General features: G+C 40.1%; 1 protein-coding gene across 4 annotated transcripts in view; it reads right to left on the bottom strand.

The window, feature by feature from the left end:
* The window catches only part of ACIN1 (apoptotic chromatin condensation inducer 1), a 1432530-nt gene that overhangs the window by 1138486 nt on the left and 269448 nt on the right, over nt 1-24596 (bottom strand). For all 4 annotated transcript variants that reach the window (XR_013594955.1, XR_013594954.1, XM_078644895.1 and 1 more), the window contains exon 2: nt 15893-15958. Coding sequence is in view for 2 of the 4 variants with exons in the window: in XM_078644895.1 (XP_078501021.1) it covers nt 15893-15958 (66 nt within the window). In the remaining 2 variants the exon portion in view is untranslated. The remainder of the gene's footprint in view (nt 1-15892; nt 15959-24596) is intronic.

Raw genomic sequence — 24596 nt, forward strand, 5'->3', positions numbered from 1 at the left:
GACCGGACGGTCTACCAGCAGAAATCTATAGAGCATTGGTGCAAGAACTAGCCCCCTTTTTGACAACCTTGTTTAACCAAATCTTACAAGACGGTATGCATCCTCCATCATCTTGGGATAATGCTACTATAACTTTAATACTAAAACCTGGAAAGGCACCTTCCGCATGTGGGTCGTATAGACCCATATCAATTCTGAATGTGGATTATAAGATTTTCACCACAATACTTGCTAATAGATTGGCAATAGTGGCACCAGAAATCCTTCATTCAGATCAGAAAGGGTTTGTGAAGGGACGGCAATTATTTGAGCTAACTTATGATTTAATAGGGGCAATAGATATGGCCTCTTTTGAGTCTCTCCCCTTAGCGATCCTACGCTGGACGCAACCAAGGCCTTCGACAGAGTGAACTGGGCTTACCTGTCGGAGGCCTTGGCGAAATTCAACGTGGGTGAAAAGATGCGGAGAGTAATTAGCCTCTTATACCAGAATCCGAGTGCCTGCATTTTGGTGAATGGTATACTATCTGAGCCTTTGAACATCTCAAGAGGTACTAGGCAGGGCTGCCCTCTCTCCCCACTCTTGTTCGATCTATACATTGAACCATTTGCACAGAGTTTAAGGGAGTGTCTCAACATCAGACCGTTCATGTATAAAGGGTGGGAGAGAAAGGTGGCCCTATATGCCGATGACATTCTAGTATACACCTCAGAGGTACATACCGCGTTACCAGCAGTTTTAAAGCTGGCATCAGACTTTGGAGAAATATCTGGGTATCAGATTAACCCTGATAAAACAGAGATGTTGATTTGGAACGTAGATCAGAATCCAGCAGATATCACGATATGCCCAGGGAATAAGCTGAGATACTTGGGTATTAACATCGTCAAAGATATCAATCAGATAGCTTAGATAAACTTTGTTACTGTCGCTAAAGAATGTCGTAAATTGTTAACTTCATGGGCACAACTCCCTTTATCATTTTTAGGTAGGGTTAATTTGATTACAATGTCTATCTTACCTAAGGTTTCTTTTCTTTTTAACACAATTCCACTATATTTTGATCCCGTATTAATAAACAAATTACAATCAGATATCAACTCCTTCATCTGGAGTAACCGACTCTTGAGGATTTCCTGGAAAAAGCTTAGGAGGCGTAGAGAAAAAGGTGGAATCGCGACCCCAGATTTTCAATTATACGCATGGGCATTTCAATTATCACATGCCAGAATACTTCTTAAAAATCCATCAGGGTCCGGGCTCGAATCTTTGTATTCCACTCTTCTCACAGGTGAAGGGGTTAGTCATTCAGGGTTTTTGTTTAAGTTTGGAGATCCTAAGTTTTAAAAAAAAATTAAGTTGAAGATTCTGCAAGGATTTGCCAAGTTATGGGCACAGATAACAAAATCTATTAAGGCAGGGTACTACAATAGCAGGGCTCCACTGTGGGATCTCCCAGAGACACCCACCTGGTTGAGAGATAGTCTATCGACACCAATTAAGGGAGCTGGATTAGAAGAAATTATACCAGTGCACATCCCTACTCGTTGCTTTTATCCAATTGACTTTCAAATCAGATCACTTGATAATTTCAATATTCTTCAAGTCCACAAAAATGTTCAAATAGTACAGAGTCCATTCATAGTCAGTATTCTTATTTATTGATTTCTTTCTTGCCACATCGTCACAGCCGACGCGCGTTTCGCCCTCCGCGGGCTTTTTCAAGGCTGTAATTTTGTATACAAATGATAGCAATAGGTCAGTACAATACATTGAGGGCCACCTTTGACATTTACAGAGATTTATACATCATTCTCAGATGTTCTAGTTTAGAGCATTTCAAGTGTACCATCATTGTTATTATTAAGTTTTGTACTCTGATTCTGATGGCTATGCAATTGCTTAATTGAGTACCAAACACAGTATACGTCTATTCCAAAACTAATCACACAGATGATTTATGTATGGTCACCCTGCTCCGTATGATAGCCTTATGATGTTTGATAGCAATAGGTGAATCCGTTAACATTTCCCCAATTTATTTCCAAGCATGTATGAAAAACAAACTTTCAGGATGACCACCACATGCCCCTGAGTGCTATTGAAAAATCATTTTCTTGTTTAGGTATACAAACTAATGTGCCCATTACCACAATAAGTTAATTATTTTTTGAATTTTTGTTGAATTAAGTAATAGAATATAGACTAGGCTAATAACTGCCTAAAAACTATATGATCACACTTACCAAAGAGAATTGGTATGGTGAGTGGCGTATATTCATATAAATCAATAATTAAAAGTCGGTCTTTTAACCATTAGTCCTGTAAAACCCAAAGATGCCAGTATTAAGAACGATTGTTCTCCGCAGTATTGCTAAGCGTAATATTTTAGGTTAGAAGCCGCCAATGGACTTCCCATCATAGCAGGCTTACCTTAAAGCCTCTAGAGTTGTAGATGCGAAGATTAGTCCATATACTTATTGTGCTTCAAATCCATTTGTTACTCAATAGTACACGTTTTAATAAGGACTTTTAGGAGCCATGATAAGTTCCATCTGAAATGAGAAGTGTGTCCATAATTATGATGTTTATGGTGGATATATTTTTTAATGCCTATTAAATCTCTAGTTGTATTCCTATATTATTACGAAATTAATATTATAAAAAAGTAACTTTAAAAGCCCAACGCAGTATTAGCTCTACAATTTATATCCCTAGTGTAAAAACGAGAATCCATTATTCTCCTTTGAATTCAAGAGAAAAATAATTACCCAATATGACCAAAACATAATCAACCGGTCGCTGTATTTAAATATATCGGTCCATTCTCTGTCGCATAGATTCTTAAGCCCATACCTTAACATTTACAAAAGTGTGCACCGAAAGCAAATAACGGACTCGCCTTAAGCCGACTCCACATTCATCATTACAGAAATATATATAGGTGGCAGTCTAGTATGTTAATCATTCTTTAGTTTCTAGTTGACATTGAAGCGTGCTGTTACCGAAACAATATCCGTCCCTTAGTCTATTCGTTCTCATTGTTAAATAAAATTCAATATAGGTTCACCGGGGAAGTCTTTAAATACACACATTAAGAAATCCTCTGGTGAGCGTATGTCTATTATAGTTAATCGAATACATCGTAATCTCAAAAATGAGCCTCCGAATAGTATGTCCCATTCTACCCAGTCTAAACCAGGTTACCGTCTCGAAATCGCACGGGCGCTTTTTCAGCTACATTACTAAACGATCTCCGAGCCCGTTTTTTGAACTTACCGCCATAGCGAAAATGTCGCGTGTTCGCAAGGCGTTTCTCTTCCGCGTTCGTCTTTCCGGAAGCCACTGCGTCTCCCTAGCCATCCGTTTATAAACACAACAAAAGAAGGACTTGACTGGTGAAACTCATTAATCACTACGTGGAACGTGGTGGCCATCTTGGGATGTTTAAAAAATTGTAATTCAAACAGGTTGGAATGCTGCATTTAGGTCCAATCATTCCCTCAATTTTAGAGATTCACAGAATCCATTTTGGGATACAATTCTTTACACATGACATATCGCACCATTTTAGTCTCACATAGTATTTTAGTATTCCCATTCTGATCGATATTCAATTGAATTCTCTGCATTCATAAATGTTGGTTTCTATAGGCACATTATCACATCTGAATGCCATTTTTCTGTCACCAAGCCTGATGAACCACATATTTGCATACATGTTTATAGAAACTCACACATCTCTTTGTCCATATTTGCTCCTTTCTCCACCGCTCGTAAAGAAATAATCCATTTACTTTCTAATTTCCGTAATTTCTGTTCTCGATTACCTCCCCTATTTCCTGCCATTACAACATCTATTCCATGAAACCTGACTTTGTGCAGCTCATTTGGTTGATGCGATGTATAAAAATGTGCTGCCAAGGGATATTGGGCATTATTGTTGCGTATGGCACGAATGTGCACCTGTATTCTTTCTTTTAACGGCCTTATCGTGCTGCCTATATATATCCAATCACATATACATTTTATGCAATACACTGTGTGAGTGGTATTGCAATTGATGAAATTTTGTATTGTGTGCAATTTTGGGCTATTATACCTAAAATTAATAGTCTTGTTCAATGCAAAGCAGCATATGCAACAGTTGCCACATCTGTAAAACCCTTTAGGAGATACAGGCATCCAGTTTGGTCCTCTTAGTGGGGGAATATAACTTGGACATAGTTCTTGTCTTAAGGTTCTTCCTCTACTGAAGGTGATAGAGGGTTTTAATCCTACTTTGTTATGCAGACTGGTATCCTCCAATAGCAAGTGCCAATGTCTGTTAAGTATCTTGTACACATCTGTGCTTACAGTGCTATACGGAGTGATAAACCTTATATTTCTTTTTGTCTTGTCAGTTTTGCGTTGTTTTTTCACGAGCAGTGAATCTCTATTAATTTTATCAATTCTGTTTCTGGCACTAGTTACTGTTTCATTACTGTAACCCCTTGATAGAAATCTCCTTTCCACTGATTTGAGTTCTGTGTCTAACCTTTCTTGATCACTGCAATTTCTTTTGGTTCTTAGCATTTCCCCGTAGGGGATTGCATTCATTTGTGAGCTGGGGTGTGCACTTTGGGCATGTAGCAAAGAATTACATGCAGTATCCTTTCTATAGGGGACCGCATGTAATCTATTGCTTTTGACCATGATAGTGATGTCCAGAAAATGTATCTTGGACATGCTTTGCTCTTTCGTGAATTTTAAATTGCAAGGATTGTCATTTAGATATTCAAAAAACATGTCTAGTTCTTCCTTGCTGCCGGCCCAAAACATTAACAAGCCATCTATATAGCGACCTAGATATAGGATACTTTCTGTCAACTGATTTGGACATTTTCTCCATATATGGATCAATTCAAAATATCCCATATACAAGTTTGCTAATGAGGGGGAAAATTTCGCCCCCATAGCCACCCCCCTAAAAAACCATTCTCCATTGTGCAAAAACACATTGTTAGCAAGTACCAATTTGATAATCGCAATCAGCATATTTGAGTGGGCATAGGTCTCAATGGGTCTACTGTCTAGGAAGTGACGTACCGCTAGTAGCCCCTTATCACAGGGAATGCTCGTATATAAAGAGCACACATCCAATGTAACCAGCAGATGTCCCTCCACCCAATCCACATCTGCGATCTTGTTTAGGACATCCCTGGTATCTTTGATGTATGTTGGCAGATTTACAACCAATGGTTGTAAAAACAGATCTATGTATTCAGATATTTTTTCATACATGCGGTCCTCTATAGAAAGGATACTGCATGTAATTCTTTGCTACATGCCCAAAGTGCACACCCCAGCTCACAAATTAATGCAATCCCCTACGGGGAAATGCTAAGAACCAAAAGAAATTGCAGTGATCAAGAAAGGTTAGACACAGAACTCAAATCAGTGGAAAGGAGATTTCTATCAAGGGGTTACAGTAATGAAACAGTAACTAGTGCCAGAAACAGAATTGATAAAATTAATAGAGATTCACTGCTCGTGAAAAAACAACGCAAACCTGACAAGACAAAAAGAAATATAAGGTTTATCACTCCGTATAGCACTGTAAGCACAGATGTGTACAAGATACTTAACAGACATTGGCACTTGCTATTGGAGGATACCAGTCTGCATAACAAAGTAGGATTAAAACCCTCTATCACCTTCAGTAGAGGAAGAACCTTAAGACAAGAACTATGTCCAAGTTATATTCCCCCACTAAGAGGACCAAACTGGATGCCTGTATCTCCTAAAGGGTTTTACAGATGTGGCAACTGTTGCATATGCTGCTTTGCATTGAACAAGACTATTAATTTTAGGTATAATAGCCCAAAATTGCACACAATACAAAATTTCATCAATTGCAATACCACTCACACAGTGTATTGCATAAAATGTATATGTGATTGGATATATATAGGCACCACGATAAGGCCGTTAAAAGAAAGAATACAGGAGCACATTCGTGCCATACGCAACAATAATGCCCAATATCCCTTGACAGCACATTTTTATACATCGCATCAACCAAATGAGCTGCACAAAGTCAGGTTTCATGGAATAGATGTTGTAATGGCAGGCAATAGGGGAGGTAATCGAGAACAGAAATTACGGAAATTAGAAAGTAAATGGATTATTTCTTTACGAGCGGTGGAGAAAGGAGCAAATATGGACAAAGAGATGTGTGAGTTTCTATAAACATGTATGCAAATATGTGGTTCATCAGGCTTGGTGACAGAAAAATGGCATTCAGATGTGATAATGTGCCTATAGAAACCAACATTTATGAATGCAGAGAATTCAATTGAATATCGATCAGAATGGGAATACTAAAATACTATGTGAGACTAAAATGGTGCGATATGTCATGTGTATAGAATTGTATCCCAAAATGGATTCTGTGAATCTCTAAAATTGAGGGAATGATTGGACCTAAATGCAGCATTCCAACCTGTTTGAATTACAATTTTTTAAACATCCCAAGATGGCCACCACGTTCCACGTAGTGATTAATGAATTTCACCAGTCAAGTCCTTCTTTTGTTGTGTTTATAAACGGATGGCTAGGGAGACGCAGTGGCTTCCGGAAAGACGAACGCGAAAGAGAAACGCCTTGCGAACACGCGACATTTTCGCTATGGCGGTAAGTTCAAAAAACGGGCTCGGAGATCGTTTAGTAATGTAGCTGAAAAAGCGCCCGTGCGATTTCGAGACGGTAACCTGGTTTAGACTGGGTAGAATGGGACATACTATTCGGAGGCTCATTTTTGAGATTACGATGTATTCGATTAACTATAATAGACATACGCTCACCAGAGGATTTCTTAATGTGTGTATTTAAAGACTTCCCCGGTGAACCTATATTGAATTTTATTTAACAATGAGAACGAATAGACTAAGGGACGGATATTGTTTCGGTAACAGCACGCTTCAATGTCAACTAGAAACTAAAGAATGATTAACATACTAGACTGCCACCTATATATATTTCTGTAATGATGAATGTGGAGTCGGCTTAAGGCGAGTCCGTTATTTGCTTTCGGTGCACACTTTTGTAAATGTTAAGGTATGGGCTTAAGAATCTATGCGACAGAGAATGGACCGATATATTTAAATACAGCGACCGGTTGATTATGTTTTGGTCATATTGGGTAATTATTTTTCTCTTGAATTCAAAGGAGAATAATGGATTCTCGTTTTTACACTAGGGATATAAATTGTAGAGCTAATACTGCGTTGGGCTTTTAAAGTTACTTTTATATAATATTAATTTCGTAATAATATAGGAATACAACTAGAGATTTAATAGGCATTAAAAAATATGTCCACCATAAACATCATAATTATGGACACACTTCTCATTTCAGATGGAACTTATCATGGCTCCTAAAAGTCCTTATTAAAACGTGTACTATTGAGTAACAAATGGATTTGAAGCACAATAAGTATATGGACTAATCTTCGCATCTACAACTCTAGAGGCTTTAAGGTAAGCCTGCTATGATGGGAAGTGCATTGGCGGCTTCTAACCTAAAATATTACGCTTAGCAATACTGCGGAGAACAATCGTTCTTAATACTGGCATCTTTTGGTTTTACAGGACTAATGGTTAAAAGACCGACTTTTAATTATTGATTTATATGAATATACGCCACTCACCATACCAATTCTCTTTGGTAAGTGTGATCATATAATTTTTAGGCAGTTATTAGCTTAGTCTATATTCTATTACTTAATTCAACAAAAATTCAAAAAATAATTAACTTATAGTGGTAATGGGCACATTAGTTTGTATACCTAAACAAGAAAATGATTTTTCAATAGCACTCAGGGGCATGTGGTGGTCATCCTGAAAGTTTGTTTTTCATACATGCTTGGAAATAAATTGGGGAAATGTTAACGGATTCACCTATTGCTATCAAACATCATAAGGCTATCATACGGAGCAGGGTGACCATACATAAATCATCTGTGTGATTAGTTTTGGAATAGACGTATACTGTGTTTGGTACTCAATCAAGCAATTGCATAGCCATCAGAATCAGAGTACAAAACTTAATAATAACAATGATGGTACATTTGAAATGCTCTAAACTAGAACATCTGAGAATGATGTATAAATCTCTGTAAATGTCAAAGGTGGCCCTCAATGTATTGTACTGACCTATTGCTATAATTTGTATACAAAATTACAGCCTTGAAAAAGCCCGCGGAGGGCGAAACGCGCGTCGGCTGTGACGATGTGGCAAGAAAGAAATCAATAAATAAGAATACTGACTATGAATGGACTCTGTACTATTTGAACATTTTTGTGGACTTGAAGAATATTGAAATTATCAAGTGATCTGATTTGAAAGTCAATTGGATAAAAGCAACGAGTAGGGATGTGCACTGGTATAATTTCTTCTATATTTATGGTTCATGAAATTCTACCACACTTCTAGTGGGTAGAACATCGTGGCTAAAATTGCTTAAGGGTGAATAAGCATGTTATCAGTTGAGCACTCCTAAAGTGGGGATCTAATTGTTACTGTATACACCAACAAGAAGGGAAACATTCAATATTGATGTGCTGATCGTAGTAGCAAATTCACCCTGTGTTCTTTTGTGGTTATAAGGAAGCTGGATTGACTGTATGGGGGGATTTGTTTACAGACGGTGAGCTACTTCCGTGGGAGTATCTTAGAAACACCATTGGTATAAATTTTGCTAGGTTTAAATACTTACAAATAGACAGCTGGTCTCAAGCACACAATTCCCGCACAACGCGTAGAAATAAATTCCCTATAGGAGGTTACAGTCAAATAATAGCATCCTTGGTTGACAAACCTCCCACTAAAAAGTAAATTTCAACCTGGTATAATTTGATTATGGAGGAAAGAGACGGAGATTTCTCACTACCAGAGGACCTTTGGTCATCAACCATAATGGGACGGAATCTACAAACCCTCTGGGGCCTATCCTGTGGAATGTTGTGGGATGTAGTGAAACCATCTTGGCTCCGTAGAAATCACATCTTTACTATTCATAGGGCCTACTACTCCCCATTAAGACTTTCGAAATTTACACAGGGGAGCCAGGTAGCTTGTCCTAAATGTGGTGAGGTAGCAGCTTTGGACTGTCATATGTTTTTTGAGTGTCCCGTACTGTCAACTTTTTGGGAGGGCATAAAAAGAACTTTGTCTCTATCTTTGAACGCGAGTATAGTCCTCGATCTCCCACTGATCATCTTTGGCATTATGGAAAATCTTCAAAGCTCAGAGAAGAAGCTATTTTTTTATTCTATCTTGCTTGCTAGGAGGGAGATATGCAGAAGATGGAAAGACCCTTTGCCCCCTACAATAGAAGACTGGTATTCCTCGATTCTATCTGTTTCTAGGTCTAGTAACTCAAAGAAAAAAGCATTTTGGCATCTATTAAACTGGGCCCATTGAACTTCCGGGTTTTTTTTTTTTTTTCTTTTTTCCCCGGGTCCAATGATTAAGCCACATGGATACATCCCAGGGCCTGGTACCATTGTGGAATCTTACACTTTTATTTTTAATGATTGGTTTCTGTCTGGTGAAAGGGAGTTGGTCGAGAATGAGGAGCTGAGTGTTGAGTTTGGATAGTTGATTTTGAACCCCACCAGCTAAGATATCTGCTGAGACAGCATCTCGCTCGTACACCACTGAACTTCATCATCGAAACAGATCATTGTGGCAAATAAGGAAAAAAAAAAAAAAAAGGAAGCTCCGTTTTCCAGTGAAAATATAACTAGTCCTCAACATAGGGAAAAGAAATCTAAAAAGGAGAAAAGAAGAGACAAGGAAAGATATACTGCTGCCTGTCAAACTTTTGCTTCATGTCTGCTCTCTTCTCCAGAAAATGGAAATACTCCGGCTCGGAGTTTTCGTGCAGACCAGAAGGATGACAGCACTCTCACGAATGCCTGGAGTCAAGTACAGGAGTTTGAATCAGAGAAGGTAGGACCATTTTTCTTTGTAAAAAACTGATTGTTGTACAGAGTCAGTGAAGGAAAGGGAGTTAAGACGGAGCAGTTGCTGTTACCAATGGCCTTCAGAGAACAGGTATTGCAGTTAGCTCATAACCAGGCAGGGGGGGGACACTATGGACAGGAACTGACATTGAGATACTTATTAGAGAAGTTCTATTGGCCAGGGGTGTATCGAGAGACCGCAAAGTTTTGTGCCACTTGTCCACAATGTCAGTTGGTCAATCCCTCAAAAGACAAAAGAGTACCTTTATAACCTTGACCAATTATTGATGTTCCATTTCAACGCGTAGGGATGGATCTAGTGGGACCTCTACTTCCATCTGCTAGGGGACACCAATACATACTGGTCCTGGTAGACTACGCCACAAGATACCCTGAGGCCATTCCTCTCACAAGTATGACTACCATGGCAGTCGCCCAAGCTATGGTGTCTTTCTTCTCTCAAGTGGGGTTTCCTGCAGAGTTGTTGACAGACCAGGGCACTCCTTTTATGGCTAAGCTAATGAAGGATGTATGTAAGGTTCTAGGCATTCATCAAATTCGAACGGCAGTATATCACCCCCAGACAGATGGGCTAGTAGAAAGGTACAATAAGACTATTAAAACTATACTCAAGAAACTAATAGGAGAGTCAGGGAAAGATTGGGACCGAAAACTGCCCTTAGTGTTATTTGCCATTCGAACACATGAACAAAAGTCCACTGGCTTTTCCCCGTTTGAACTCTTGTTTGGAAGAAAACCCCGCACTCTCTTAGATATGGCAGCAGAACAGTGGCCAGAGGAGGAAGATGAGGGCAAACCTCTATTGGGTTACATACAAACCTTGAAAGAGACCTTAGCTACACGATGGGACACAGTTCACCAGAATATGGAAAAGGCACAAGATAAACAGAAAACACAGTACGACCGCTCTGCCCACATGAGAGAATTAGCAGTAGGGGACAAAGTTCTAATACTCCTTCCCTCCTCAGACAAGAAATTGTTGGCCACATGGCAGGGACCATATACTGTAGTCCAAAAAGTAACTCCAGTTTCCTATAGGGTTGCTGTGCCTCATACCAATACAATAGGGCAAACTTATCACATTAACTTACTCAAGAAATGGGAAGAACCCGAGGTTATCAATACAGACCAGAGACCAGTCCAAACAATCAGTCAAGTGACTATTCATAAAAAGCTAGACCTACCTCAAAGTTTTGAAGTTACTGGGAAAGACGAAAAACCAACCATGGGACCTAAGCTGTCTGTTGAACAAAAACAACAGTTAGAACAACTGTTGGACCAATACCCAGGGCTTAGTTCAGGCAATCCAGGGTTGACCTCGTTAGTCACTCATGACATCATCACTCCGCCTGGAAGAGTGGTGAACATCAAACCATACCGTATCCCTGAGGCTAGAAGAGAGGCGGTAGAACAGGAAGTTGAAAAGATGTTACAAGCCGGTATAATCGAGCCATCCAAGAGTAACTGGCGTTCTCCCATTGTGTTAGTGCCCAAACCGGATGGAAGCATCCGTTTTTGCATAGACTTCCGCCAAGTGAATGCCCATGCCCAGAGTGGATGAATTAATAGAAAGACTAGGAACGGCTAGGGTCATGCCTACTATCGACTTGACCAAAGGCTATTGGCAAATACCCTTAATCCAGTCGGCTCAGGTGAAGACAGCCTTCTCAACACCCTCTGGGTTATATCAGTTTAGAGTAATGCCTTTTGGGCTACATGGGGCTCCAGCTACTTTTCAGAGACTTATGGACGTTCTACTACGAACACACCAGAAATATGCCGTTGCATACTTGGATTATATCGTAGTGTACAGCCCAGATTGGGGAACTCATTTGGAACACCTTAGGAACTTATTTGATACCTTGACTCAGGCAGGACTCACTATGAATCCAAAGAAAACCACACTGGGAACACATCAAATTTACTATTTGGGATACACTATCAGTCAGGGCACCCTGAAACCCCAAATAAACAAGTTAGAAGCCATTCAAAAGATTCCTAAACCTACCACTCGAAGGGAAGTGAGGGCTTTTCTGGGATTAGTGGGGTATTATAGAAGATTTATTCCCCAATTGTCAGAAGTAGCAAGTCCCCTTACAGATCTGTTAAGGAACAAACCATCCAGGGCCAAAATTCAATGGGGTCAAGCACAAGAAAAGAGTTTTGAGACCTTAAAACCTTATTATGCCAAGCTCCAGTATTAACCTTCCCTGATTATAAGAAATCATTTGTTCTCCAAACCGATGCCTCAGACAGAGGACTAGGAGCAGTCTTGTCACAACCAGATTCCCAAGGCCAGCTTAAACCAGTGCTATTTTTAAGTCGAAAATTATTTCCACGAGAGACCTGATATGCCACAATGGAGAAGGAATGTCTTGCAATTAAGTGGGCCATGGAATCATTGCAGTACTATTTGTTAGGACGTACCTTCTTCCTGGTAACAGATCGTGCTCCATTGACATGGTTAGCCACTAACAAGGACACCAATGCTAAAGTCTTACGCTGGTTCTTGGCCTTACAACCTTTTTCATTTCAGACTTTACACATGCCAGGAAAGTTACAAGGAAATGTGGACTACTTATCCAGGTTCCCTGTGTCGGAATGGCCCGATCGTCCATCCCAAGAAGAGAGGCAATGTGATATAGGAGGCGCCGAGAACTCCAAGATGGCGCCCGGCTGGGCGCCAGACAACGTAGCTCTCGGCAGTCTAGCTTTGCCCGACGGAGGAGAGAACGGCCGTTATCTCAGGTGGAGAGAGGCGAGCTCATCAGAGGCAGCGCGGCGAGCAGCGGAAGGCGAACGCAGGGAGAGAAGAGCGTCGGAGGACGAGTCCGAAGATCCCGAGCCCCGTGAGGAGGAGAAAAGAACCCCACAATACACCTTGCTAGTATTCGGTAGTTCCCTGGAGGCACAGGATGCCGAGATACCGACTGCTATGGTCACACGGGACCGTAGCCCCAGGCGAGTGACGGGAAAAGAGGGGTGGAAGCAGAGGTTGGAGGCAAAGGGGTGGTGGGGGTTTTGACGCAAATAAGTGCATGACATGATTCGCACCCTCCTTGTTATCTACACCTGTCCCACCCCTACATTCCTTACCTCACTGAATAGTTGGTGAAGGGGAGCACCTTAGAGTATAAGCATTAAGGACAGATGAGTGACTGTAGTGTCCTTTCTTTTCTCGGTTTGTCTTGCCTCTTGGGAAGTATCGGCCTGCGTTGCAGAGTGGAAGCAGCATAGCCGGCGGAAACAGCCTATCCTGAGTGACTGTGCCTTAAGAGGAGTCTACTGGATTAAGTAGTTTGTTCTTCGTTGTGAACATTCGTTGTGAACACAGAAAGCACTACAACTACCTGTTCTGAAATAATAGAAATAAGTGATATATTTGAAGACCTGTGTCTTACTGCAAAGGCAATAATCCAATTCTCTATCTATCTCGCTTGGTTAAAGTAAAAACCATCACAGTCTGTAAACACCCAGGAACTTATCTACAGAAACTTTCACTCTCACCTCTGTTGTCAACTAACATTACCTGATCCTGAGCATTTGGATTCAGAGTAATTCCAATATTCCTTTAGTGACGCCACCCCACCATGTTGTCACCTCTATTGGTAACGTATACCTTCCTTAATGTCTCTCTATCCTTGAAATAGATCCTCATAACAAAGTATCCCAGGACATCAATACTTTTTTCACCATCACTGAGTGGACTGATGAAAGTAATTGAATTATAATTAATTACTTAATATGTTTGTATTTATTGTTATTGATTATTAATTTATTGATAATTATTAATTGACAATTAATTTGTATTGATTAATGTATTATTATATTAATGAAAATACATGTATTATTTTATGTATTATTGTTAATTAATTTATTGCTAATTATTAATTGGTAATTAATTTATATTAAATGATTAATTGATAATTAAATTAAATATGTTAACTTTTATGTGTAGCGGGTCATGGGTTTATAGGGGAATAGAGTGGGAAGTAATTCAAATCATAACGAATTAATATTTATGTATTTGTATTGATAATTAATTTAGTGTTAATTAGTAAGTAATTTATTGTTAATTAATTGGTAATTAATGTGTATTCATTAATTTATAAGTATATTAATTATAATGAATTATTATTTTTTATGTATTGTTATTGTTAAATAATTTATTGTTAATTTATTAATTGGTAAATAATTTGTATTAATTGATTAACTGGCAATTACATTATTTGTGTTTTTTATGTGTAGCGGGTTGTGTGTTTATGGGAGAATAGGGTGGGAAGTAATTTAATGTTATTTAAGTAAATTTTAATTGAATTTTATTCGTATTTATTATTAATATTTTAGTTAATTTTTTATATAATTTATTTTGCAAAAATTATTTCATTAATAAGTATGTTAATTTAACCCATACGCTATCCAACACTTTCCCTACTGTTGCACTCACTGGAGTGGGAATAGTAATTTGTATCCCAACGCTATCCAACACTTTCCCTACTGCTGCACTCCCTGGAGTGGGAATAGTAATTTTAACCCCTACGCTATACAAAGGCTCCCTGAAGCCCTTATTCACAGCCACAAAGAGGCAATGGAATGTTGGAGCTCCGGGCTTATACCAGCCATTACAAGCCCGGAGTCACTTCATTGTTTTCAATGGAGCTTCCAACATGTTCCAATGTTCTAATATATATTATATGTATATGTTTAATTAATTTTTATATATATATATATATATATATATATATATATATATATATATATACACATATATATTACGTATAATTTTTAAACATTTTAAAATATTTTTAACTATGTTTATTTTAATTATGTGTAATATTTACTTTATATGACATTCTTTTTTTAACTTAAATATTAAATATAACATTTTTGACATTGATATATTTTTCCCAATAATTTTGTACTTACCATAATGTAGATAGGATGTCGATATTCTTGACTTCGATATTCTTGCTTCGATATTTTTGTAGGTCGATATTCTGACCTTCAATATTTTGTCAGTGATTCCATTCCAACATGGTAGCTCAGAGGGGGCAGACTCTGTAGTCACACTCTAAAGAATCATTAGAGTATTGAAAAAGGGTACAAAACGGGGTTTAAAAGAAGTCCTCAATCTCCTGAACGTCAACAATATTGCCCCATCTCCCTACGGCTTGCTTCGTCTTGTGAGCCCCGCATCTTGCCAGTAATGCTATAGTGCCAGACTAAATACTCTGAGTCAACTGCATTAGGGCATTTGTGTGTGATTGGACCTGGCCGCCAGAGTTAATGTGAATACAAGGCTGCTATTAGCAGTAGGACTACACAACTCCATATCTGGCAACTACCCTGGGGCAGGTGTTTAAAAAAATCATGAAGTGGCACAGACAAGGGCAGAATGTTACGATTTCGTAATTAACAAACACTCACAAAGGAGGAGGATAATTAAATCCCCTTGCATGTAGTGAAAATATACGTCGGGGAAAAAAGGCGTGTGAATTTCGTTTATCTCTCGGAGCATGTGAACAGGGGCAGTAGTAAATCCAACAGGGTTATTAGCTTCTTCAAAATGCCACCATCAGCTCCTTGCCCAGCTCACACTCCAGGGCAACTGCCGTTCCTAGAACCTCACAGCAGCTAAAGTTCTCACAACCCTTCCATACCACGTCCAATATAAAGAAAAGACTGCCAATAACACAGTCAGTTTGGTGAACTACTGATGAGGAGGTTTTAATAGTCCAACCTAGTAAGAAACACCGAATAGCTACAGAGGTAACGGATCAGTGATCTCTGCAATTCATGCTCGAACCCCATGACCCTCCCCAAGGCTTCGGGCCGATCAATCGATCTCTCGTGTCCTACCTGGGAGTTGGGCTGGTAAGTGGTATGCAAGGCTGACGACTTCTGTAAGTTCTCCAGCATCAGGGCCTGAAATTGGAGAAAAGGTTAAAGTGAGACACTGAAGTATTCTGCAGCCTTAACATAGAAGAAACCCTGCCTACTCTAAGGTTCTTGTCTACTAGTATGCTGTTTCAAACAATCAATAATCAGAAAGATAGCAGAGAATACAACACAAACGAATTGATATCAGCTTTTTACTAATGCATTTTATTACTTTACTGCTTTTATTTAAAAAAAACTATGCTGCTTTATACTGCAATTCCACATACAATGTACAATACAAATCACACATCCCATCATGCATGATGAAATATAAAATATTAAAATGCCATAATTCATCCACTTTTAACCCCAACCACACCATACTTTAACTAAAACAACTACAAATTTAAAGTGTCCTTTCACGAATAAATTGTTAATAAACAATCGGCAATGGCGAACTTAGTGCACTTATATGACTCTAAAGCTGACGTATGTACTACATAATTATGGATATACTGCATTAGATCATAATTTTAAACATTTGCAGATTTCATCAAATGTTGTTTCAGGCTCAGATGGATGAAAATAATACTTGCAGAGAATGCCACATAATTTGCATTTTTTGCTTAATAATTCAGAACATCCTACTACGTAATTTGATCTACCATGATACATAATCTTAGAAACACTGACAATGATAAAGCTACATAGTGGGTTTGGGCCAGTCATTATCATGATAAAATCTCTATTTCACAGATAAGCATGAAATATTTTCCATATTTCAAGGTTCCCTGTGATATACGGGTTGTTATACCACTTTTTGCTATAAACATGTATTGTAATTCCATTTTTATAGCGCTTATTACCCCTGACATGGCGTCGAAGCAGTGGCGGCTCCTCTATGGGGACGTTTGGGTGCCGCCCCCCTGCTTTCTCGCCGTGCGAGAAGGCAGAAACAAATGTGTTTCTGCCTTCTCGCATGGAGATAGAGACAGACAGAGAAAAGGAGAGCGAAATAGATACAGACAACAGAGAGAGAAAGTGAGATACATTGAGACAAATAGAACACTAGAGAGAGAGAAAGAAAGATACAGAGAGACAGACAGGTAGAGAGTTCTGACCATGGATTCCCCTTCCCCCCAATCCCAGGCACTGGGCGTTTGACCTTTCACCTCATCCTCTTTCTTTAGTCCTTTTCCTTGTAGATGGACTGCCTCTTGCCTACCTACAAATCTCTGCTTTCTAGAGGCTTTTAATAAGTCAGATATGCTATTATCTGTCATGAAAAATGAAAACAGAAGCTCGTTCCCCACAGAGCAGTATTTACGCCCGCCACTTTCAAATGTCACCAGCCGCCACTGCGTCAAAGTGCTTTTTCGGCAAGTAGCACGCTACTTCGGGACCCATAAAGGATTAGTGTTGAATTAGTATAGTGAAATATGAAAGTAATTAAAGTGGTGGATAGGTTAGTCAGTTATTTGGATTCTGAAGGATAGCGGAAGGATAGAAGAGGAAAAAAGGTTTGAATTTATATAGCGCTTGTTACCCCTGAAGGGGTGTTGGAGCTCTTTTCTGGCGAGTAGCACGCTTCTACGGAACCCATAAAGGATTAGTGTTGAAAATTAGCATAGTGAAATATGAAGTAATTTGAGTGGTGGATATGTTATTCAGTTATTTGGTTAGAGAAGGGTAGTGGCAGGATAGAAGAGAGAAAGAGGTTTGTATTTATATAATGCTTGCTTACCTCTGATGGGGTGTTCAAGTGTAGCACGCTACTCTGGGACCCATAAAGGATTAGTGGTGAATTAGTATAGTGGAATATGAAATTTGAGAAGTGAACATTATTGTCTGTTATTTTGATTGACAAGGATAGTGGAGGGATAGGAATTGAATTGAATGTAGTCTTGTAAAGCACAGACTTAGCCCAAGGGCATCAAGGCGCTGGTGCGGAACAGCAGGACACAGGAAAAATAGAGCTTAAGCAAAGGTAGCAGGAAAAAGCCAGGTTTTTAAGGCCTTGTGAAATAACAAAAGAGAGGCCTGACCGGAGATCTCTAAAGGAAGAGAGTTCCACAATTTGGGCGCGCCGTGGAGAAGGCTCTGCCACCCCATTTGACCTTCTGAAACCTAGAGACAAAAAGAAGGTTTTTATGTAAGATCGAAGGGGTCAACTGGGGGCATAATGCTGGACAAGCGACTTGATGTCTTCAGGGCCGGCATCATAAAAGGCTTCATGGGTCAGACACAGGATCTTGAAAGAGATCCTGTGGTCCATCGGAACCCAGTGCAGGCTCCTAAGCGCGGCCTTGGATGAATTGTGTCTAGGAAGATTCAGCACCAGCCTTGCTGCCGCGTTCTGTGCCATTTGGAGCCTATGGATAAGGCGCTTGTTAATGCCCATATAAAGGGCATTGCAATAGTCCAGTCTGGAGGTCACTAAAGCCATAGTGGCTTGCTTACGTGCATCAAGGGAAAGATAGTGGGAGATCTTCTTGAGGATCCTAATAATACCGAAACAGGTGGAAACAGTCCTGTGTACCTGAAGATCTAAGGAGAAGGCAGTATCCACTATCACCCCCAAGTGTTTCCCATGGGAGGCCAGGCAAGGGCACTCCCCGAGCACGGAGGGCCACCACTCACTGGACCAGATTTCCTAATCTTTCCCAAAAATCTGGACCTCGGTCTTCTCTCCATTCAACTTCAGGAAATTCTTCACCATCCATTGGGAAACAGACTCCATACAGTTCCTGAAATTAAGGGCATAGTCCTTTACCGTATGTGTAATAGAGACCATTATTTGGGTGTCGTCCGCATATGACAACACCTCCAACCCAAATGATCTCACCACACTTGCAAGCGGGGCCACAGTGCAAGGGGGAGAGTAAAGGATTTTGATTTTTCTTTTTTTTAGAGGTCATAGCAGTAGGAGGAGGGTTTTGGATGAGTAAAAAAAGGGGTTGTGGAGGGGAAGAGTCAGAGGGAAGAGTTTAGAAAGGCTTGTTTTGGGGATAGGTATAGTAAAGAGGTGTCAGATGATACACGGATGGGTAGGGTAAGGGAGAGTCTAGAAAGGGTTATTTTGGGGATCATAGTAGTGGTATGGGATAAATGTAGATGATATACTTATAGATGTAGAGGGTGAGAAATAGGGTAGTGCATTGGAAAGAGTAGTAGAAAGAAATTTGAGGTGAGTCAGAAAGTTGGGTTAGAAGATATATTGAGAGAAGTATAGGGTGATCAATAGGGTAGTGTATTGGATATGCTGAATTAGAAGAAAGTGATAAATACATAGATCCATAAGTACACTGAAAGTATATAGATGCATAAATGAGGTAGGTATATGTAGATTAAAGCTATTGATAGAGGTACAGGATGAGAAATAGGGTAGAGCATTGGATATGCTTTTCAGGAGGAAAGTAACAAACACACAGATCTACGTACATGGAAGGTACATAGATGCACAATGGAAGAAGTACATGTAGACCAAAGACGCACCAGATACACTCCGGTTTTCAAGTGTTATTGTACTTTAATTTTTTTGTTTTTTTTCATACTTATTCTACATGTTTATACAAAGCAATACACAAAGACAGGTACATATATAAATAAATAAATGATTATATACAGATGGGATATACTGAAAATTTCTGTTTGCGTATGGTGCTTATGTGGGGAAGAGCCAATTCTTGAGCAGTTTTCTGAAGATAAGGTGACTGGCCGTGGATCTTATGTTGGTGGGTAAAGAGTTCCATAGTTTAGCTGCTTGAACAGGGAAGGATGTGCCACCCATAGTGTTTTTCTTGTATCTTGGGATTTTGAGGCAAGGTGCCATTTAAGAGCGGAGGTTCCTTTGTTGAATGTGTTTGGTGATTTTATTCCCGAAGAAGAGTGGTCCCATTCCATGTATTGCTTTGTGGGTGAAACAAAGCAGCTTGAACATGGATCTTTTTGCAACCAGTAACCAATGCAGGGCTTTCAAGGCCGGTGAGATGTGGTCTCTTGGTTTGATATGCAAGAGTAGTCTGGCAGCTGAGTTCTGAATCAGTTGTAGTCTTTTCATGGTCGTTAAAGGTGATCCGTGGTAGAGGCTATTGGCGTAATCGAGTTTGGACAGAACAAGGGAGATAGTAGCTTGGACCTTGTGGTTGAAATCCCAAATGAGGGAAAATTTGTTGCAGCGTTTTTATAGTGACAAAGCTTGATCTTGCCAGTTTGTCCACTTGGGCATTCATAGATAGCTTCGAGTCCATGGTCATTCCGAGGTTTCTTACTTCCTTCGATACTTTAGGTGGTGATCCCAGTTCATCAGGCCGGGCGGCAAGAGGGTCATTATGTTTCCAATCGCCACACATGAGTATTTCCATTTTGGAAGCATTCAATTTGAGGTGGCTCCAAGTCATCCACTGATCAACGGCTCTGAGACAACTGAAAATTGGGTAGTTTCCAATTTCTTTGGGGCATTCCAGTTGAAAGAGTATTTGTGTGACATCTGCACAGTTATAGAACAAGAGGTGAAATTGATTGATCAGTACCGGTAATGACTTCATGTAGATGTTGAAAAGCATGGGCAAGAAGATAGAGCCTTGAGGGACCCTTGCTTTTGTGGAGTATGGTTTTGATGAGAAAGGTGGGGTATGAATAACATTAGTTCTGTTTCGAAGGTAGGAGGCGATCCAGTCTAGAGCAGTACCCTCTATGCCGGCTTCATAGAGTCTTTGTTTCAGAGTGTCATGGTCAACCGTGTCAAAAGCAGCAGAGAGGTCAAGAGGAGAAGCGCAGCAAACCCGTTGCGGTGTACTGTGTTCTTCAGGTCATCCCAGATGGCAAGGAGGGCAGATTCTGGGCCTCTTCCCGAACGGAAACCTGTTTGGAAGTCTGAAAGTATGTCATTCTCTTCAATGAATTGTGACATCTGGGCGAACGCTGCTCTATCAGTTTGCCCAGGAAAGGTCCATCTGTAATGGGTCTGTAGTTGTCGGGGTTCAGCGGGTCCAAGTTTTTTTTCTTCAGTAAATGGCGTATGTATGGCTTTTTGAGTTTTTCTGGAAATATTCCAGTAGTTAAGGAATCGTTGATCATTCTTCTTACTGGAGTGGCAGCAGAGGTTGTTAAATGAATGGTTTTGAAAAGTTGTGGGGGACACGGGTCAGAAGGACTGCCAGCAAGCCTGCTTGCTTTGACCAGGTCCATAAGTTCATCGTGTGAGATGTGTTGGAAGGAATGGAGAGGCTGGGTTAGAGTATTATTGGATTGTTGTTTTGTCAAAGGGTTAGTGCTGGTGCTTTGTCTCGGTTTTAAGTATGAGTCCAACGTGTCTACTTTATCCGTGTAATGATTTGCCAGTTTGTCTGTGAAATCTTGAGTAACAGGATGAGTTCCTTCTAGGCAATTTGGTTAGCGAAGTTCATTGAGTATTGTATAGAATTCTTTATTTGCACATTTAGCATTTTGAATTCTGTCTGAATAGTACCTTTTCTTAGCTTTTTTGATAGCTGACTTGTATAATCTGTTCATTTTCTATAGGTGAAGTTTTTCTTGTTTGGTGTTTGTTTTGAGGCAGGTAGGTTGCAGCTTTCTGATTTGTTTATTTATGTCTTTTATTTCAATGTTTCTAAAAAGGCACTTTATTCTTTTGTTCTGTTGTGTGGTTTTGAGTGGTATCGGGATGTCAAAAGCTTCCTGTAGCCACTCATAGTTTTTTAACAGAATTTATTGTTTCCAGATTTGTACTGGATGTCAGTTGAGTTTCTAAGTGATCCAATTGAGTTTGTTCCACGGTCGATAGGTGGATGGATGTAAGGTAGTTTTAGATGAGTTGCTTAGTGTTGTTTTTTGTTGGAAATCAAGCAAGTGGGCTGACCATGTGACTGGAGTTATAGTTTGAAAGGTAACTAGTTCTGCATCAGCAAAAATTACATCTAGGATATGTCCAGCGATGTGTGCGGGTTTGTGGACAATCTGATGCAGGTTTAGTGTGTCTAAGCCAGTGCTTATTGTTTTTGGATGGGTAATATGGGTTTGTCAAACCAAATGTGGAGATCATCCAGAAGGCATAGGTTGCGTCCGAACAACACCCTCAAATGTTGTGGAAGGAAGTACATTGACTGCAAAAACCATCACCCTTATATACTGTTTGTTGCAGTGTATTCACATGGGAAGGAAAACTGGAGGAAACAAGTTTAAGCACGGAAATAGCTATAGGCAAACAAGAGCAGATGGGTGACCAGGTGGTCAGAAGATGAGGCGAGTAAGGAATGTTTATGGCGGCAATAAGCAATCATTTGATAACATCTGAGACCAGGTGCACCGACAGTTGCAGCCCCATAGCAAGTACATCAGATTGACCATGTCAGAGAGGTCAGCTAAAGTTAAGGACACAGGCTGGGTGAAAAGGCGAACAGCAGAGAGTAAAATCAATATGATAGAAACGAAATGGAAGTGACAGTCAAAATGGCAGCAGCTAACATAGAATTTACACTTTTCCACATTGGTGTGATGGGTTGTTTCGTGGTGTAACATTGTTGTGCAGTAGATATGGGGAAGCGAAGTTGTGGGGTGTGGCACGTCGCTTATATTGTTTGCATCTGTTTAGGGCAGAAGGTGTATGAGTCAGGGGTGGTTGTGAAGCATATGGGTCATGTAGCAAGGTAATAAATTGTCCAATGGATGAGAGGCCTTTGGAAGAGAGTTGCTGTGTTGCTGTACTGTGTTAGATGTGGTGGAAGAGAGAAGCTTGGCATTAGTATTTGTTCCTTTGTGTGGTTTGAAAGGTGGGTGTATGTTTGTATTTTGTGATGGTAAGTATTATGAGGTTTTGCACTTGGAAGATCTTGTTGTGTTGGTGTGCGTAATAGGTTTTCTTTTTGAGGAGTAGTGAAAACGGGTGCTGGTGTATTTGTTTTATGCAATGGATTTGTTTGTATAGTATTGTTTGTGAGAGGAGTTTTTTTTTTCATTTCTAAAGTTTTTATTGGTTGTTTCAAAAGAGGACAAAAGGAAACTGACAAGCGTATAAGGTGGTACATACAAGCAACAAATAAACTGTTGTGATACTTGTAATTAAAATAGTGGTTATAGCAATGACAATGGAGTGGAAGACAGTGATTACAAATAATCAGTAGCATAACATAACATAACACAAAGTAAATAGATAACTGAGGAAGTCATAGGATTGAAAATACATATCGTGACAGTAGGAGCAGTAGTATCAGTAAGTTGGTCCACTGGTTGGTGAAGCTTCTGACTAGACTGTCTAGTAACCGGCCATGTAGTAAGGGAGGCACCGGCCGATCAAGAATGCAGAAAAGGAGAGCTGGGTCGAGGGTGCATGCAGGAGGCTCATGGAGGTTTGTGGGCACTAAAATAGTTGTCAAGGGTGATCCACATTCGCCTCCGAGGGGGGCGCCATGGTGAGTGCTGAAGAGATATATTGTCAGCGCCTCAAAGATTGATTACCCAATTTAGCCAGCAGACAAAGTTACATTTTCGGGTATCTTTCCAATTATTGAGAATCACTTTTACAGCAACCATGAGGAGTAGGTCTAATAAGGCCCTGTCATTGTCATTGAGGGACGTGGTTTTGAGGAACCCAAAGACTAGGTATGGCAATTCTCTGGGTGGGGAAAAAGAGAAGACCTTATTGAGAAATGTGAAGACTTTATCCCAAAATGGGACCACACACTCACAATGGAGTATAAGATGTTCAAGGTCCCCTTCAGCACACTTACAGTTCCAACAGAAAGCATCATCTCTGTTGTTGTGAGCGAAAAGACGTGCTGGTGTCCAGAAAGCTTTATGGAGTAGCCAAAATTTTGTCTGGGATAGTGTAGGGTTGATTTTGTGTTGCATGCAAGATTCCCAGGTTTTGGCCCATTCTATGTCTGATATAGGGAAAGAGGAGTGTGCTACCCAGAACTGTGTGAGATGTTGATTAAGATTGGAATGTTGCAGGCGTAGGAGCTTATAGATCCAGGACACGCGGTGGCCTAGCCTATTTAGTCTGGAGAGGTAGGACGGGAGAGATGGGGGGCTTGCAGAGAGTTTTGACCTAGTGATCGCCGCCTTTACATTCAAGAAGTCATAAAAATCAAGTGGGTCAAGACTGTATTTGGATTGGAGATCCTTGAAAGAGAGGGGGTATGATCTTTCATATAGTTGGTGAGGGAAAAAAATACCCTTCTTAATCCAGAGGTCATTACATAGTGGTTTGCCCTTGTATAGCACGGTATGGTTATGCCATATCGACTCCCATCTCGAGTGTCGGACTGTGGTATCTAGTAATTTATCTACAAGGGCAACTTTCATGTTCCGAAAAATTGGCTTCGAGCAGGTGACTGTGTTAAGACTCGCAGACAAAGCAGCCGCCGGGGCAAAATTCCCAAGAAGGGCTTTTTCTATCTCTAACCAAACGGGATTATAATCGGCAGGGGTTGACAGCCAATAAGAGCCCTGTTTGGCGAGAAACGCAGTTTGGTACAGTTTGAAATCCGTCAGGTTGACCCCCGCTAGGGATTTGTCCAGACGTAGTTTCTTTATGCTAATTCGTGTTCTTTTCCCTTTTCTAAGAAAATTGGTGATTGTGGCATCTAATTTGTGATGAAAGTCCGGGGATAAAGTAAGGGGCAGCATAGTGATGAGATAATTCACTAGTGGGGAGATCATCATCTTGATGGTCTCAATTCTT

Source organism: Lissotriton helveticus, chromosome 5_1, assembly GCF_964261635.1.
Source record: "Lissotriton helveticus chromosome 5_1, aLisHel1.1, whole genome shotgun sequence".
In the NCBI taxonomy this organism is placed as follows: Eukaryota; Metazoa; Chordata; class Amphibia; order Caudata; family Salamandridae; genus Lissotriton; species Lissotriton helveticus.